The sequence below is a fragment of the Schistocerca nitens genome, chromosome 1 (genome assembly GCF_023898315.1).
Source record: "Schistocerca nitens isolate TAMUIC-IGC-003100 chromosome 1, iqSchNite1.1, whole genome shotgun sequence".
Lineage (NCBI taxonomy): Eukaryota > Metazoa > Arthropoda > Insecta > Orthoptera > Acrididae > Schistocerca > Schistocerca nitens.
This window is the reverse complement of record NC_064614.1, coordinates 624,831,652-624,851,327: the sequence shown is the minus strand read 5'-3', so window position 1 is coordinate 624,851,327 and position 19,676 is coordinate 624,831,652. Positions and strand designations below refer to the sequence as shown.

At 42.1% G+C, this 19,676-nt stretch overlaps 1 protein-coding gene across 1 annotated transcript; it reads left to right on the top strand.

Annotated features, from left to right (window-relative positions):
- Positions 1 to 1,922: 1,922 nt before the first annotated feature.
- Positions 1,923 to 14,660, top strand: LOC126236596 (facilitated trehalose transporter Tret1-like). Its single transcript, XM_049946025.1, has 3 exons — positions 1,923 to 1,973; positions 11,762 to 12,792; positions 14,294 to 14,660. The coding sequence occupies exons 1-3, from the start codon at positions 1,928 to 1,930 to the stop codon at positions 14,633 to 14,635; spliced, it is 1,419 nt and encodes a 472-aa protein (XP_049801982.1). The 5' UTR covers positions 1,923 to 1,927; the 3' UTR covers positions 14,636 to 14,660.
- The last annotated feature ends 5,016 nt before the right edge of the window (positions 14,661 to 19,676 follow it).

Here is a 19,676-nt window from a genome sequence, read left to right as displayed (position 1 = left end):
CAGTGTCAATCAGTGCTATAAGCCACCTACGAGGGAATGCTGAACCAGACATCAATAAGAAATGGGTCATTGAACGGTGCCGCCAGTCGCTGCCTTCAGCAGCTGTGGATCTACTGTCCACACCGAATGCCACTGTCGTGTTTGCCTTCCAGCTGATGGGAAACCTGCTGGCGAACTGCGCCACTTAGCTGCCAGCCACCACGACCAGTGTGAATAAATTCTGTTGCTGTTCTAAGACCTGTGCGAGCAACTTTGCTATTGTTCGAAGTGGGATCTGCATGTGTCGGTGCCTCCCACTCATAGCTGTGATCAGAACCAGTCGGCACAGCTTCCTTCTCTGGCTACCACATATTTTCCTGCCTAGAGACTGAGTCAATGCCGCACCGCTGGGGTGCTGACCTCATAGTTTCGCATGGCAGTTGCTGCACGGGGGCGATGCTGTGACAAGAGGCTGTCTGTTGTTCTAAGCACTTCTCACCACCCAAGATCAGCCTGCGCGTCGGGGATACTTTGTTTCATTATGACTGATTTATTTTGGCACAGAATAACTGGCTTATTTCTTAGAGACTGTTGTATATGTGGATGGGCAACCAGCTCACCACGTTGTGAGTGACCAGGTTTTAAATCAGAATACCTTCTCCTAGGTAGAATGCTGACCAGCGCTACAGAGATCTAACTCCACTTTTTCTCTCTTAATTAAACTCGAGCAGAGAGGCTTGTTGCTTCTATTCTTTGATTCATTGTAGGGAGTGCTTGGTCTCGCATTACCGCGTCGACCATTGCAGTCTTTTCAGTTAATGACTAGATAGAAGAGGGTAGAATGAAATGGAAGGATCATGTTGATAGAATGACAGGAAACAGATTGCCAGATGAATTATGGCCGACTGAAAAGAGAGAACGAGATAGACCTCTTAAGAGATGACTGGATGGATGATAGGGGCTGGAACAGACGACTACAACACCTAATCCTCGGTAGGTGATATTGATGAAGATGATGACGATGAATAAATGTATGATAGAAACTGCTGTTCCTACGACTGGACATCAGACAAGCTACTGCTACCTACCCACCACACTGCTGCAAGCACGTCCTAGGTGGAGAGCTGAGGTCTTGCTGACTACTAGCAGCCCCTCTCACCAACCACCGTAGTTGTCATACACTCTTGATCTCTGCACTGCATTATTTGTAAGCCGAAATTCTATTACTACAAATAAAATGTTCTGTCTCGTATAAAGCAAAACCTATATTATTGACAGACTTGGATTGAATTCTAGCCAACTTTATTCTAGTGTCCATGCTGCTGCTTTGCAAACTGAAATTATTGCTTGGAATGTAATGATAACGATTCACATAGGCTGAGCTCATTAGTAGCGGCTTAAGAATAGGTCGCCTACACTACATTTAGTATATGAAGCGTTATTCCAACGCTGTAAGTGAGCTCTACACTCCATTGATAATACACACGCACACACACTGCATTTCTTAACGCATATATGAGTGCCCAAGCTGTTCTGTATCCCTTTACATGAAATTTCGCTTTTGTTTAGGTACGAAGTCATCAGTTCTGAGTTGTTCGTTGTGCAATGAAAATTTTGCCACCTAGATACCTATCTCTCATTGTGATAAATTGTCAGCAGTAACGACCTTAGTTATCTGAGAGTAACGGCTATGAATTATGGCCGGAGAGCAGTTGGGTTCCACAATACGAACTAATGTGACAAGTACGTGCCGCTACTATCGTTACTTACCTTTTCACTATCAGATAACAGCTCTGTTGACGCCTGACAAAACAATGGTCGTAATTGTTTCGTAATTAGTGATAATTATTTTTCTGTTATCTGCAGTGGAAGCAAATTACTTATATAACCAGCTGATGGAGCTTCAATAAAGACAATTCTGTATCTGTGTTGGAGAGCGTTATGCACCATGCTGAACCGAAGCCGCCGTAAGCAGTTTGGGATTGCGGTAACAGGTAAAAGAGCACGTCAGCGTTCCGTCTCTAGCTGTCGCTTTTCCTGGGTTATTAGGACGCGTCTTAAGGACGCGAACATTTTGTTTGGAGCGCAGGCGTAAGCAAATTTCAAACGCACATATATTTGTTATGCAAAGAGTGCACCTAAACAAGAAGCTGGCGAAAGAAAGGTTTGGAGTTGGATCGCAGTGGAGAATAAGCTGATAACTACCTTTAAATCAATGTAATCGTGCGGGCAGTCCGAAGCTGTGAAGAATCCTGAACTAGGGTTCTATCCTTTGTACAAGACTAACGAAAAGTGGGCTACCTATCTCTCGACAAATAATCCACGTAAAGGCCTCTGAAATTATAAAGACCTTAAATATACCTTTAGAATATAGATAGATGCCTGACTTTTGTACTTGGAAGTGAGCGCTTTATCCGACAAAGTACTTCACTTGCACATAGACTGCCAGAATATATTACCGAGAAGCTCGTCAGCTTCCAGAGGCACGCAACGCAAGTGCGGCTGTGGCACTCTTACGCACTACACCAGGTAGCAAACGTCGACGAGACACCCATCTTTTAGGACATGCCAGGCAGTACTAAAGTGGACTACAAAAGAGCGAAAAGCATCACATTGAAAACAACCTGATACGAAAACTGTAACACACGGAAAATTTCACTAAAAGATTAGTTATTTTCTGCTAATGAAAAATGTTGTATGACAGCAGAATTAATTATGAACTTGTAACCTCCCAACAGATAAAATATATATAATTAAAACATTCACATTTAGTGTAACCTCGCAACAGTTTACTTCCGTAACCTCGAAATAAAAAACGTGACTAACCTCCCAATAAAAAATGTGACTCATATGTAACCTTTCAATAATTAACTGACTGTGAATCTAAACGTAAATTTGAACGTCAGCGGTGCTGCGCCATGGCCCTGAAAGGTCATTCTGATTAAACTGAAAAATCTTACCTCAATGAAGTCGCAGGATAACGCGTATATATCTGCTCCTATAAGAAATTTTTCGGGCACGCCCAGTGCAAAGCTGGTCACTAGATTTGTCATGTATAAAAAGAAACAACTGTTTTTTTTACGATAATCGGGATGACCATGGATAGGAGAAATTAGTAAAATCTTTAAGTTCAGATGAATGATTGTCAAAAGTTAATTTTATAAGAAAGATTATTATTAAAAGATTTTTAAAAACATTTACATGGGACTTGATATAAAAATAGTACAAATTTAGTTGTAACAAACTACACATGCACGCGGCTGCTTTTACCTTATACTACATCGCTCAGGCACTGCCATCGCTCCCCACGACCGGCCCCACCAACTCCATACACCCGACTGCTACCTACTACTTACTCCTCCTGCCGGAGCTGCAACAACTGCTGCTGCCGGCACTGCTCTCTGGTCTGCGATTCTCTTGTAGCATACATATCGCAGGCAGCGCGTGAGCAATCCATCGAAATTACATCTGCTCGAGTGCGCTAGTAACAAATTCCTTAGTCATGGACCTCTTACATAACCCTCCACTGGGGGTGAAAAAATTTGGCAGCGATGGTGAGTCAATTGGACTTGCCATGAGCAACAAATTTTTCTGTAACCTATTTAGTTTACGAAGTCTACAGTCACAGAATATATACATATATATAACATTATTGATAAATATTATAAGTACAGAACGTATTAAGAAATGAAATAGAGTGCACACGCACTGAGTACAGAACATATTAAGAAATGACGAAGTGCACACACACTGTATAAGTCTTTACCATTTTATAAGAATTTAAACATATTGAGAAATTAAATAAAGTGCACACACACCATATAAGTCTTTACCATTTTACAAGAACTAGGAAAGGATTGGGAAGGATAGTATCATGATTGTAGCACAGTGAGTTGCACATAGCTGCACTAAAAGTCCATATCTTTCTACAGAAGCACAACACCAAGTGAGAAAATCTGAATATCTCTTCCCTGAAGTATTTATCAGTGTAGCCAAGACACTGAAATGTTGTATTAGTATTGTATGATATCATTGTGGTAGGACATTAGGTACTCCAGACAGTAGGTCCATAATAACATCTCCATCGTTCAAGGTGGTGGACAGCTTGACATGTCAGCACCACATTCTTGTAGACTCCATACTCTTACATCAACGTAGAATTAGTGCGAAAACCAAATAGAGTGCTCCATGATCATGATGATGGACAGGACGTACGGATATTGGATTAATTGGTGGTAATTAGGTCAGAAGGTGAAGGATACATTAAGTCTTATGCTAGTCATCATTCAGAATTACACTAGTGTATCAACAGATTTAAATAATTATTGGCACTCATTGGCTAGTTACAAAGCATTTATGTAGTATGTATGGAGTATTACATAACATCATTCATAAGTCATCCCATTGCTGTAATCATTGGCATTCATCGGCCAGTTGCAAAAATTTTATGTACTATGTATGGAGTATTACAAAACATCATTCATGAGTCATCTCATTACAGTAACATTGTCATTCATTTAAAGAGTATAACAAAATATTATTAAGAACTCATGTCATTGCAGTAATTATTGGCACTCATTTAAAGAGTATAACAAAACATTATTAAGAAGCCATTCATTAGAGTAATTATTGGCACTCATTGACCAGTTACAAAGCATTTATGTAGTATGTATGGAGTATTACAAAACATCATTCATGAGTCATCTCATTACAGTAATTATTGGCATAGCATTTACGCATAAGTCATCTCATTATGGTAATAATTGGCATAGAATTTATGCAGTATTACAAAACATCTTTCGTAAGTCATCTCATTACAGTAATTATTGGCATCATAAGTCATCTCATTACAGTAATTATTCGCCTCATAATTCATCTCCTTACAGTAATCATTGGCATTCATTGGCCAGCTACAAAACATTTTTGTAGTACGTATGGAGCATTACAAAACATCATTCATGAGTCATCTCATTACAGTAATTATTGGCATAGCATTTATGCAGTATTACAAAACATCATTCATAAGTCATTTCATTACAGTAATTATTGGCATCATAACTCATCTCATTACAGTAATCATTGGCATTAATTGGCCAGTTACAAAACATTTATGTAGTACATATGGAGCATTACAAAACATCATTCATGAGTCATCTCATTACAGTAATTATTGGCATAGCATTCATGCAGTATTACAAAACATCATTCATAAGTCATCTCATTACAGTAATTATTGGCATCATAAGTCATCTCATTACAGTAATCATTGGCATTCATTGGCCAGTTACAAAACATTTATGTAGTACATATGAAGCATCACGAAACATCATTCATGAGTCATCTGATTACAGTAATTATTGGCATAGCATTTATGCATAAGTCATCCGATTACAGTAATCATTGGTATAGCATTTATAGAGAATAACAAAATATTATTAAGGACTCATGTCATTGCGGTAATTATTGGCACTCATTGGTCAGTTACAAAGCATTTATGTAGTATGTATGGAGTATTACAGAACATTATTCATAAGCCATCGCCGGCCATGATTGCCGAGCGGTTCTAGGAGCCTCAGTCCGGAACCACGCGACTGCTATGGTCGCAGGTTCGAATCCTGCCTCGGGCATGGATGTGTGTGATGTCCTCAGGTTAGGTAGGTTTAAGTAGTTCTAAGTTCTAGGGGACTGATGACCTCAGATGTTAAGTCCCATAGTGCTCCGAGCCATTTGAGCCATGAGCCATCTCATTACAGTAATTATTGGCACTCGTTGGCTATTTATAAAGCAAACAGGAGTTATTGCGTGTAGCATCAAGCTTCTAGTGTTTATATATGATGTCATGCAAGTGACCTAAGACATATTTAAAATGTAAGACATTGGAACTAGTATTCAAGGTGTTTAGTCCAATAATACATAGACATAATGGAATCAGTACATCAGAAAAATTTGCGTTATATTTAAGACTAGAAATATATCTTAAACTGGTAGCATTATTTAGTTGTATACTGGTAATAGTTGGGACTGGTAATAATAATTTGTTTGTGCTAGCAATGCATTGCGTTGGCATCGGTAGTCAATTGCTGGGGCATGAAAATATTTGCTTTTGTCTTATTGCTGGAAATAAGGATTAATAACGTCATTCGTCACAAGTTAGCTGTAGCAAGGTTATGAAACAAGTAGAGAGGATGTGATCACATTCATGAATGATAGACACAATTGGGTAAAAAAATGCAAGTACTAGAACAGGTTTAATAATTAAGTGCTTGTAGCATATTAATATCATGAAAAGCTTCTGCTTGAAAAAATACAATGTGGATTATTGAGCTGAAAGAACAAATGTATATTATGCTGAAAAGTAGTAAACTTCGAATTAACAGGTAATGAAATGTGTACTTAATATGTATGTATTCTAGCTGTCTTTCCCAAAACATTCAGTCATTATACTATGTGACATATGACATTGTCAAAAAGAACTGCAACAAATACTTAAATAACTACATAACATCTCTTAACTAGTAGCAAATATATAAATGTCATCATTATCATCATCTACAAAGAAAGACTTTATTGTTCATATTACCATGTTCTTCATACAACTATTCATCATCATTTATTATCGTCTGCAAAAAATAGATACTTCATTATTCATTATTCATATTACCATTTTCCTCATACAACTAATCATTATCATTCATTATTTCATAATTATAGAGTTTCTTACTTCTGGCATATTTCATCACTAAAATTAACATGTGTATTTCTGTCTGACAGCCTGCCACAACCGCCTCGTATTCTGAAAGAAAAATAATTAGTCAAGACTGCTATCATTTGCTCTTCATGACAAGGTATTGCATTTTTTTTCGTTCATTCCAACTATGAAATTTCCATTTCATAGTAAACCACTGTGGTTGTTTAATTTATTTCTTTTACACGGTGTTGCTTTCTGAAAATGATGAATATGGATTAATATCTTGCATTTAAATCATATACTCATTAAATGAAAACTTGTTTCTAGAGATATAACTAATCATGCAGCATAACATGACCGAAAACGTATTAGGTCCAAACTATTGACAGTTTTCAAGTGTGAAAATGTACACACAATGTCATAGTGTAGTAACAAAAAATCTAGAATAGTCAAGATATTGAGATATCATAAGGTAAAATGTCAAAGTCAACTGGTGTTTGTTATCTCTTAAAGATTTAATAGTGTATACAGACGAAAATTCTACTTTCGATAGGAAAACAATCATACATACACAAAATAAAAGTGGAAAATGTGCACTGTCTGTTATATAACGACAAGAAAAGCGACCTGCTAACCTTACCTTACAGGGCACTTGCCAAGAAAAAGTATGATCATCATCAGTAAATGGCACTACGGTGTGATAAATCATAAAGTATGTTTATTCAATAAAGGGTTTAATACTGGAAATATGGTGATTGCCCTTGGTTTTTCTGGTTCTCAAAGTTTCGACATGTACTACATTAGGGTGAGGAATGCTGCGAATTCTATATGGACCTGCGTATAGAAGCTCAAATTTACTGCATCTACTCTTTTCTTTTCTCTGTTGCATAAATAGTGTGTGCGTACTGATTTTCTCTTTGAAACTGCCTTCTTTCATTTTTGTTGTGAAGCAACCCGACGTCACACATTAGATTCCCGTCCATACTTTCTTCCAGCCACTCTATTGGTTGTGGGTTTGGCACCACGGACAATGGTAAGCTTGAAGCTTGCATCGTAACTACGCCGAATTCTTTGGCTTCATGTTGCTTTTCGTTCTAAATGGTCGTTCATATCGTAATAAATCAGGCATTCTTACTAGCATCTAACCGAAACTGAATTATAGCCTTAGGAAACAACGCTGGTAGACCTACACAATGTTGAAGCCAATAAAACACCAGTAAAAGTTAGAATTGTTGTGTAATAAATACCTTGTTCCCTCTTTCGACTACAGACGCTAGTTGTACTGTTGCAAATGAACTTAATTTTTGTACAGCAACTGTGTGTAAAAAGACAACGTCGCAGATATAAGCCGCATCCTAACTTTTAGAGGATGGAATTTTTGTAAAAAGTGCCGCTTTTTTGGGTCAGTACGGTACTAGATTTTTCATAATATCGTTTAAAAATACATAAACTGTTTAAAGACTGATGGTGCTTCAGGCAAGACAAACTGTGATGTAATTATTTACATTTACACACAGTACAAAATCAAATATACGCAAGGTGTTCTACTTAAACATGCACTGGAACATATTACTTTCCTTATATCTTCCGTTTGCCGTACGAAAAGTTACAGCCCAACACGCTGCACATATTGACCTGTATGTCAAAACTCTATCCCTATTTCTTACGACTGTTCTATCAGTATGTAAATAGTTGTTTACTCGACCCCTAGAGTCAATAATATGACGGCGAGTGCAAAGTGCTGACTTCAGTGACACCAGTGATGCTTATACATTATTGCCAGTCTATTAATGTTCAGGGTGCCCATAGCAAAAAAAGTGAAAATACACTATCCGAACAGGCCTTGAAGGCCCAACGGTACCGATCGACCGCCGTGTCATCCTCAGCCCCTAGGCGTCAGGGGACGCGGATGGGCATATGGTCAACATACCGCCCTCTCAGCCGATGTCAGTTTTCGAGACATGTGCCGCTACTTCTCAGTCAAGTAGCTCCTCAATTGGCCTCACAAGGGCTGAGTGCACCACGCTTGCCAATAGCACTCGGCTGACCCGGATGGTAACCCATCCAAGTGCTAACCTAGCCCAACAGCGCTTCAGTGATCTGACGGGACCCAGTGTTACCACTACAGAAAAACCGTTGGCGTCCATAGTTGAAGTTCCAGTTTCAAAGCGCTGTAGAAAGACAACCGCTGCTCAGGATGACGTCAAATCTGAACAGCGTGATACTGACGAAGGGGAAAAAAATTATCAACTATAAGCGCCTTAACGTAACTGGGGTCGGCTACAAATGATAAATGAGTCGCAAGAGGACGAGCAGGACTCATCTCAAAGAAAAAATTCTGTCCTTCGATAAATGATGCCGGCAACCCGCACCACAGTGTGACCTTTGCAGAATAAAGTACTACCGGTTGAAGAGCGTGCGGGTTTTCCGTTTCCCGTATTATGCAATTATGGTTATTGACGTGTCCTTGGATATGGAAATGGGCTTCGTTTGTTCACAGAATGTTCCATGACCATTCACAGGCCACTTCCATGCGAGCAGGAAATTCAAGAGCGATCGTTTGTCTTGCTGGCAGATCAACAGGAAGTAACTATTGAACATGGGTGATTTTGTATGGACATCAATGAAGGATGTTTCGTAACTTTAATGCACCTTGCCTGCAGGCACTTCCAACGTTCGGGCAGTTCCCGGTTCACTGCATGTTTACACAATAATGCTCGACCCAAGTGCTGTGGCCACACCTGCGACAGACGTCGGATGCATTGCTTTCCTGCGTCTGCCGCACTGGAGTTCAAAAGAATGTGTCTTTTCGAATATTGTAATTACTTTCTCCAGACCCTTGGCAGACATCGGACCAATACCTTTTTTCATACCCTCGATTGTCTGGAACTTCTGCAGGGCCATCAGCAAACAGTCACTGCTCTTGGGAAATAGCTCGACCAGCAGCGCGCAGTTTTTAGTGCAGACGGTCACGTTGAGAGTCTCGGGCGCAAAATGAGAAACAGCCGTGTGCTGCGCGTTCGTTGGTGTACATAATCTGACACAGCGCTATCTATTTTCATGAGCTTTCCCTCTGCATCAATAACATGATGTTCAAATTGGATGTCATTATGAACAGTAGTTCTCTTTCTACGGCGTTTTGTAACTGGAACTTTTATTATGGACACCTTGAAGATCTATGTCAGGAACCAAGCTCCTGTGGCAAAGAGTAGAACACTACTGCCCCTTCACCTCATACAAACACCAAACAAATCTTGATGTTTTATTCTCAATGGCTGTTTATTATTTGAAAGATAACTTGATTCGAAGAAAGCGAATTAATTTACCCATTTAATTTGTTTATTTATTGTAACTATTTTTGGTCTAACAGTTTGTCCGTCAGACACGATGATTTGGACTTGTTGGTTGAGATATTTGGTAGTGCTCTATAAATATGTAGTGCAGTTCATAAGAGGCTCGGTGCCGTGTTGAAAACTAATTTTCAGCGATACAACTTCCCGAAAGTGCGGACGGATAAGTTCTACGAATTTTATATAAACGTCTCTGTTCAGCTATTAGGTGAATTAAATTACATGGGAACAACAAAATGGAGAAGTTTCTCAGTAATCCACAGATATTATGAAAGTGTAAAGTATCAGTGAATGTATGCTCCACATCTCTTCCTAAGCTACTGGTTGGATTTCAACCAAAACTGGATTCACTTACTGTCTGAAAAGAACCACTGTCGGGGTAAGAACTACCTACCTCCAAAAAGAGTAGGAGTGGGGGTGGCGGTGAGAAAGACGCGTAGGTAGCGATGCACAAATAGGCAGACTATATTCATCCAGTATTTGAGAATGAGAGCTGTTAGTGACTTGCAACCACCTACACACATGATTTCGTACTTTACGAGACTTCTACTAGCTGACAGGCCCCACAAAATAGTGAAAGGAAGAAACGTTTACGCTTACTACGTTTTTGCTGCGCTTGTAGTAAAACAGCGGCATCAGGCATGAGGTTTTACTTCTAACTCAGCTTGCAACAAATTTTGCAGACAGTATTCACATATACCACTGAATATACTTGCAAAAATAAAGCATTGTGCGATACAGTTCATGAGATATGGTGCCATAAGCACTGAGGTGCGTGGAAAACAGCTGTATAATGCACGACGTACTGATTTATTACTTCTTCACTACTAAGTCTATTCGCAACAGATTTCGTAGACAGTATGCACATGTACCGCTGGATGAACCTAAAAAAACTATGTTAATGTACGACACATAGTTCACGAGATATGATGTCACAAACATTGACCAGCGTGAAAACGAAACTGCAGAGCGAAATTCACTAGAGGTACAAGTGAAATATTTGTACAAACACTTATGAAATATGTTAAACATATGTGAAAAATATGAGAAGTGAGTATGCTGTCAAAGTCCAAAGTAAAAAGCTCCTCCTAAACCCCTGGATAGATTTCAACAGAACTTGGTACTCATACTACTTACTATCTGGAAAGAAATATTGTGAGAGCCATATCATATAGACAGAATGGGCAAGGAGCAGATGGACAGGCAGAGAGGGGAAAGGATGAGTTGGTCATAAATATGGGGGAGAAGAGAGGAGACGGACAGAGAGAGAGGGAAGAAGAGATGAATAGAGTGAGGGAAGGAAGAAATGGGCAGAGGGAGCGGCAGGAGGAGATGAACAAAGGGGAGGAGGAGACAGAGGAGTTGAGGAGGACAGAGGAGGGAGGAGGACAGAGGGTGAAGAAGCAGATGGACAGAGGGAGGGGGGGGGGGAGGTGCAAATGGGCGGAGAGTGAAGGGAGGAACAGATGGGCAAAGAGGGGAAGGAACAGATGGACGAGGGAGTGGCAGGAGGAGATGGACATAGAGGAGGAGAGGAGGAACTGAACAGAGAGAGCAGAGAGAGAAGGAAGAGTGAGGTGGACTAACAGAAGATTGGAATAAAGTACATACCTGGGCAACACTGGGTACTGAGTTAGAAACTTCTAAAAACCTTTCAACAGACTTCTTTTTCACATTTCGTGTTTCGAAAAATGTCTCCAGTGCTGAAGGGGCACCGACGAATTACATGATCTGTCTGTTGTAGCGACACTGATCTACGCGTCATACGGGTCGTTCATGGGATGGCCCGCACCTACTCTGCTCATCCTCGAGTCTGAGCACTCGCCCGTCCCGTTGACGGCTGACGAAGGCTCGTGGCTGGCGTCCATCAACTCGCTCACCATGCTGGTCGGCATATTCGCCGCCGGGTTCGCCGTGGACCGCGTGGGCCGGAAGAAGCTGCTGCTGGCCGCCGCCGTGCCCCTCCTCGTCTGGTGGCTGATGGTCGCCTTCGCCGACTCCTTCGGCATGCTGCTTGCCGCCAGGTCAATCGGCAGCCTCAGTGGCGGACTCATCAACACCGTGATGCCCATGTACCTGTCTGAAATTGCCGACGCCGACATACGGGGCACAATCATAACTGTTCACAATGTGCTGACGGATACTGGCAGTTTGTTGATCTACTGCCTCGGCCCTTACCTCTCTATTACAAATGCCGCTGCTATTTGTGCAACCTTACCCGTTATTTTTTTCATCACCTTTGTATGGATGCCCGAATCTCCGTACTTCCTTTTAATGCGATGCACGGAACAAGACGCCGCCAATACACTTCAGAAGATAAAGGGAGATCTCAGCCCCGAGGAGCTAAAGGCGGAACTGGACATGATGCATGACAGCATACGGCGGAAGCAAGAAACGAAAGGAAAGCTTAAAGACCTGCTGACCATACCAGTGCATCGTCGGACACTGCTCGTAACATTAGGTTTCATTATACTGCAAATGTCCACCGGCGCTATAGCGCTGTCGACTTACACGAACACGATATACAAAATGAGCGGCAGTGAACTCGATCCGAACTTGTCCTCTATTATGCAGATCTCTGTCCAGCTCTTGTCGAGCGTCGGGGCGTCATTAGTGATTGACCGGTTCGGTCGGAAGACGCTCGTCATGGTGTCTCTGGTAACCTGCGGCGTCTGCCTCGCTGTTGAGGGCGCTTACTTCTACGTCAACGACGTCCGAGGAGACGTCCCTTCCGCCTTCGCCTGGGTGCCACTCGCTGCCATGATTGGCTTCAATGTAAGAGACGTCTATTTTTATATAATATTATGCTGCAGCGTATGAACAGTACCATGTCTGACTACAGCTGTTTATTGGAAAAAACATCTGAGGAAAAAGACGTAAGAGTATCCTCCTATACATAATCAGAATTTTGTCAGCAAGTGATTGATTACACAGTGTGCTCGATTATTTTTTATTCCATTTTCTCAAGCGATAGAGACACGGGAGTAATGTTTCTGGCCCCATTAGTCAATCCAGAAGGTCGTACAGGATACTATTCCTATTACCATTTAAACTTGACCTTAAATGACATCGTAACAGTCTGAAATCACTCTAGGAACACCAGAATACGAATTCGACACCATTGTAGATAGTTTTTTTATTAATTTTATATATTACTTCTTTTACACCCCTGTATTCAACCCAGTAACACTATGTGTGTTTTATCCGCACTTACTGCCCGCTAGTACGTCACTAGTTTTACACACCTATCCCAAATCATTCAAGGAATATACAATATACAGGATGGTTAGAAAAAGTCTGAAAAGCTTGTAAGGGTGTTGCAGGATACTTTGTGATGAGAAATAGTTGTTGAGAAAAAATTCGATACGCTGTGCTGTTTCCGAGTTAATTAGTACTGAAGCTAGCCAATCAGGCCGTTGCGCGAGCAGATTCAAGCGGCCCGCCAGGTACAATTAGTGATGGTCGTCCTAAAAGTGTAGATGATAGCGCAAGAGACTGCTCTCTGTCCGTACTACAATCCCTTGTCCGATTTTTGTATAGCTCTCTTGTTCGCTTTTAAGAAACCAGACAAAGAACACGTTTGGTGACACCGTTTCTGCCAGGTTGCTTGGATTTGTGCGCGCAACAACCTGACTGGCTAACTTCAGTGCTAATTAACTCGAAAACGGCGCAAACTATCGATTTTGCTTCTTAAAATTGTTTTTCAGTATAAACTACCCTGCAACACTGTTACAAACTTTTCCGACTGTTTCTGTATATTGCGGTAGTAACTTGAAGAGCTCTGTATTTAAATGTATAGCCATTTAGGAATATTTGTAACTTCAAACTAGCATGAAATGTTTAAAAATATTTGGTATTGATCATATTAGAGTTCTGTTTCAGAATTCTTAGACGTAAGTATACAACAAAATGTAACTAAACTGCTGGTGTTTGCAGCAAACCTAAGAGAGAAGCGCATACAGTGTTGAAGAAGTCTTATTCTATGTTATCTGAGGTGAAATTCAATTAAATCTTTAACTATCTTGCGTTCATCAGAGATGCGATGAGGAGTAAAAATTCAAGAGTGTCACCAAAAGGTGAAACAAAGCCTTCGAAGCGCGTCGCGAATTGTTCGGTGATGATTATGAGCGCATTTCTTCCTTTAATAGAACTCATCATATCATCTAAATGTGGCACGAAACTTGGCGTGGTGTTGGCAGTAAGCTACCATTAGACTTTTACTGATAGGTCAACATACCATTGCACCCTGTTGTAAAAGTTTGTAACTGTGTTGCAGGTCTCCTTCAGTTTCGGCGCAGGGTCAGTCCTCTATCCGATAATAGGCGAGATATACCACGTCTCTGTGAAGGGCGCCGCCACACCCATCAACACGACGGTGATAGCGCTGTACGGCTTCTTCCTGAAGAAGATGTTCCAGGTGGTGTCGGACAGCGTGGGCGCCTACTGGTCCTTCTGGGCCTTCTCCGTGCTGTGTGTGTGCGGCGCTGTGTACACCTACTTCCTGCTGCCCGAGACCAAGGGCAAGACATTCGCGCAGATCAACCGGGAGATAGACGCTCGATTCGGCGGGAGTAGTCGGCAACTCACTGCTGATCTCGGAAATGAGGAACCTGAGTGAGACGCAGAGATTCTGAACTTACCAGAGAACACGACATGCAGCTGTGATCGTCATTCTGTGAATGAAATAACGTTATAATTCATAGAGTAGTGAGAGATCTGAACCACAAAGCGGAAACTAATATTTGCCAAGCACTTTAAAAATGTTGGTATGTGTATGTCCATGTTAAGTTCTTATTTTCACTTTTGTGAACACTGTGTCTTGAATATCAGCCCTGACCTCTAAAAGTAACTGTTGAGTATAGTTTGTCTTCCAGATCTGAATCATAATAATAATAGATCATACATGACTCTGCTAAGAAAACATTAATACACTCCTGGAAATGGAAAAAAGAACACATTGACACCGGTGTGTCAGACCCACCATACTTGCTCCGGACACTGCGAGAGGGCTGTACAAGCAATGATCACACGCACGGCACAGCGGACACACCAGGAGCCGCGGTGTTGCCCGTCGAATGGCGCTAGCTGCGCAGCATTTGTGCACCGCCGCCGTCAGTGTCAGCCAGTTTGCCGTGGCATACGGAGCTCCATCGCAGTCTTTAACACTGGTAGCATGCCGCGATAGCGTGGACGTGAACCGTATGTGCAGTTGACGGACTTTGAGCGAGGGCGTATAGTGGGCATGCGGGAGGCCGGGTGGACGTACCGCCGAATTTCTCAACACGTGGGGCGTGAGGTCTCAACAGTACATCGATGTTGTCGCCAGTGGTCGGCGGAAGGTGCACGTGCCCGTCGACCTGGGACCGGACCGCAGCGACGCACGGATGCACGCCAAGACCGTAGGATCCTACGCAGTGCCGTAGGGGACCGCACCGCCACTTCCCAGCAAGTTAGGGACACTGTTGCTCCTGGGGTATCGGCGAGGACCATTCGCAACCGTCTCCATGAAGCTGGGCTACGGTCCCGCACACCGTTAGGCCGTCTTCCGCTCACGCCCCAACATCGTGCAGCCCGCCTCCAGTGGTGTCGCGACAGGCGTGAATGGAGGGACGAATGGAGACGTGTCGTCTTCAGCGATGAGAGTCGCTTCTGCCTTGGTGCCAATGATGGTCGTATGCGTGTTTGGCGCCGTGCAGGTGAGCGCCACAATCAGGACTGCATACGACCGAGGCACACAGGGCCAACACCCGGCATCATGGTGTGGGGAGCGATCTCCTACACTGGCCGTACACCACTGGTGATCGTCGAGGGGACACTGAATAGTGCACGGTACATCCAAACCGTCATCGAACCCATCGTTCTACCATTCCTAGACCGGCAAGGGAACTTGCTGTTCCAACAGGACAATGCACGTCCGCATGTATCCCGTGCCACCCAACGTGCTCTAGAAGGTGTAAGTCAACTACCCTGGCCAGCAAGATCTCCGGATCTGTCCCCCATTGAGCATGTTTGGGACTGGATGAAGCGTCGTCTCACGCGGTCTGCACGTCCGGCACGAACGCTGGTCCAACTGAGGCGCCAGGTGGAAATGGCATGGCAAGCCGTTCCACAGGACTACATCCAGCATCTCTACGATCGTCTCCATGGGAGAATAGCAGCCTGCATTGCTGCGAAAGGTGGATATACACTGTACTAGTGCCGACATTGTGCATGCTCTGTTGCCTGTGTCTATGTGCCTGTGGTTCTGTCAGTGTGATCATGTGATGTATCTGACCCCAGGAATGTGTCAATAAAGTTTCCCCTTCCTGGGACAATGAATTCACGGTGTTCTTATTTCAATTTCCAGGAGTGTATTTATCTGCATTTGATATGTCTATGTAGCACAATGTACAAACAATGCGTAACAAAGACTATGTAGTACATATGTAGATTCACAAATGATACAATACTCAAACTTATTAAACTTCTGGGCTTCTAGGAAGTCTTGCAGGAATTTCTGGGTACTCCGGAGTAGTGTTTCCACTTCTGATGACGATCGCGTACGGCTAAAAATTTTATTCTAAGACACTTTATGAAAAAGAGACGTTGTTTTAATAAATAAACACACGATGTTCCTAATTATTGGAAGATTTTCTGATTGCAGAAACGGAAGAAAACTATCCGAAATAATGAGATTATCTACATATACGTCGTCGTTACGCGAATCTGATGAGCACCTTTTCTTTTTTTACCATATGCTCTATTCAAAATTGGGGTGCGCATAAGATTCGATGCAGCATTACATTCGAGTACAAACTTGAATCCATCGTTCACCGGCAACATCATTGAAGTGTATTTATTGTTTCTTACGTCACTATAAAAAGAAAAGTTTGGAGTAGAAATTAAAGTTCAGGGAGGACAAATAAAAACCTTGAGATTTGCCAATGACATTGTAATTCTGTCGGACATTGTAAAGGTCTTGGAAGAGCAATTTAACGGAATGGACAGTGTCTTGAAAGAAGGATACAAGATGAACACCAAGAAAAGCAAAACGAGGGTAATGGAATGTAGTCCGACTGGTCCCGGCGGAGGTTCGAGTCCTCCCTCGGGCATGGGTGTGTGTGTTTATCCTTAGGATAATTTAGGTTAAGTAGTGTGTAAGCTTAGGGACTGATGACCTTAGCAGATAAATCCCATAAGATTTCACACACATTTGCACATTTTTTTTTTTTTTTTTTTTTTTTGGAATGTAGTCGAATTAAATCAGTTGATGCTGAGAGAATTAGATTAGAATAAGAGACATTTAAAGCAGTACATACGTTTCCTATTTGGGCAGCAACGTAACTGATAATGGTCAAAGTAGAGGCGATATAAAATGTAGACTGGCAGTGGCAAGAAGAGTGTTTCTGAAGAAAAGAAATTTGTAACCCCGAGTATAGATTTAAGTGTGAGGAAGTCTTTTCTGAAAGTATTTGTATGGAGTGTAACCATGCAGGTAAGCGAAAAATGGACGATGAAACAGTTTAGACAAGAAGAGAGTAGAAGCTTTTGAAATGTGATGCTACAGAAGAATGATGAAGATTAAGTGGGTAGATCACATACCTAATGAGAAGGTCCTGAATAGAATTGGGGAGAAAAGAAATTTGAGGCACAAACTGACTACGAGAAGGGATCCGTTGGTAGGACACATTCTGAGGCATCAAGGGATCACTAGTTTAGTCCGGAACCGCGCTGCTGATACGGTCGCATGTTCGTATCCTGCCTCGGGCATGGATGTGTGTGACGTCCTTAGGTTAGTTAGGTTTAAGTCTAGGGGACTGATGATCTCAGATGTTAAGTCCCGTAGTGCTTAGAGCCATTTGAACCATTTTTTTATCACAAGTTTATTGCTGGAGGGAAGCGTGAGGGAAAATAAAAATCAGACAGAGACCAAGAGATGAATACAGTAAGCAGATTCAGAAGGACGTAGATTGCGGAGATGAAGAGGCTTGCACATGATAAAGTAGCATAGAGAGGTGCATCAAAGCAGTCTTCGGACTGACGACCGCAACAACAACTAAAACTCACTATTCACTGTTGCAATTCTCAACTACGACACATTATTGTTGGCCTATTACTGCGCCAATAGGCAAGCGGAGAATAACATCGTATGATGCTACTTTCAAGCGCAAAATAAATCCTTATGCTGAACAATATGGTGACAGGAGGGCGGTGGAAGCGTTGAACATATCTGAGAGCAACTTTCGCTTATGGAAGAAGTAGAAACGCATTATTTGCAACTACCACAACTAGAAAGAAATTTCCTGGCCCTCGCAAAGGAAGACATCCCGACGCTGAAGTAAAAGTTGTGGAGTTCGTCCGTGAATGAAGAAAGAATGGGCAACCTGTGACTAGTGACACAAAACTAAAGAGGTGGCTGTAGTTCTTAAGTACACCGAGGCAAGAGTTTAAGGCTAGCATTGGACGGGTTGATCGTTTTATGAAACGGGTGAGCTTATCTCTACGACACCGTGCAACAGTATGTTAAAAACTTCAAGAATTTCAGCGGTATATCATCACACTTCGGAAAGAGAAGCATTTTTCGTTGGACCAAATAGGCAACGATGTTAAGACGCTAGTTTGGTTGGATTTGTCATGCCATTGCACAATAAGAAGAGTACAAGATAAATCGCCATCAGAACATCAGATTGTGAAAAACAGCGCACAACTGTAATGCTGGCGCCCGCATCTCGTGGTCGTGCGGTAGCGTTCTCGCTTCCCACGCCCGGGTTCCCGGGTTCGATTCCCGGCGGGGTCAGGGATTTTCTCTGCCTCGTGATGGCTGGGTGTTGTGTGATGTCCTTACGTTAGTTAGATTTAAGTAGTTCTAAGTTCTAGGGGACTGATGACCATAGATGTTAAGTCCCATAGTGCTCAGAGCCATTTTTTTTTTTTTTGTAATGCTGGCAGTCACAGCAGATGGACGCAGACTTACCGCTTTCTTAATCTTCAAGCGGAAAATAAGCGTCACTACCCAGAAAATTGAAAAGCTGTTCCCTGATGACATCATTTTTCTGAATCGACAGAACTGTTGGATGACTGAAACTTTAATGCTTGACTGTCTCCGAAACGTTTCGGATCTCCGTCCTGGTGCGCTTTCCAAACTACCACAATACTTTGTCTTGATACATTTCGTTGCCATGTCACTGAAGACGTAAAAAATAAGATCCACAGCCTAGCCAGTGATCTTTCTATTATTTCTGGAGGAATGACTTCTGTGTTATAACCCTGGACGTCAGTATAAATAAACCTTTCGAAGGCTACATTCAGGAACAGTACGAAAAATGGTTTTGCGAACCAAACCGTGAACTGACTCTGACAAGAAAAATTAAGTGTGCTGCACCCCACATTATTGCACACTGGGTTTCAGCTGCCTGAAAAAGCATCGAAGCACCAACGATCGTAAAATCATTCAAAAAATTCTGTGTTTTAAATGCTACTCAGGACGGAGTGAAGATGAAGTTCTCTGGAACGACATCGGGAATGTTGGAGAAAGAGAAAACGAATTTGTTTCTGATGTAGACTCCTACGAGGATACAAGCAGACCTGATTATGACATTAGTCAGTAATGACGAGTAGCGCCTGTAATTTACGGTATGTTTGTTTGCATGACACGTAGATTATCAAGTTAGGCGTTCTCT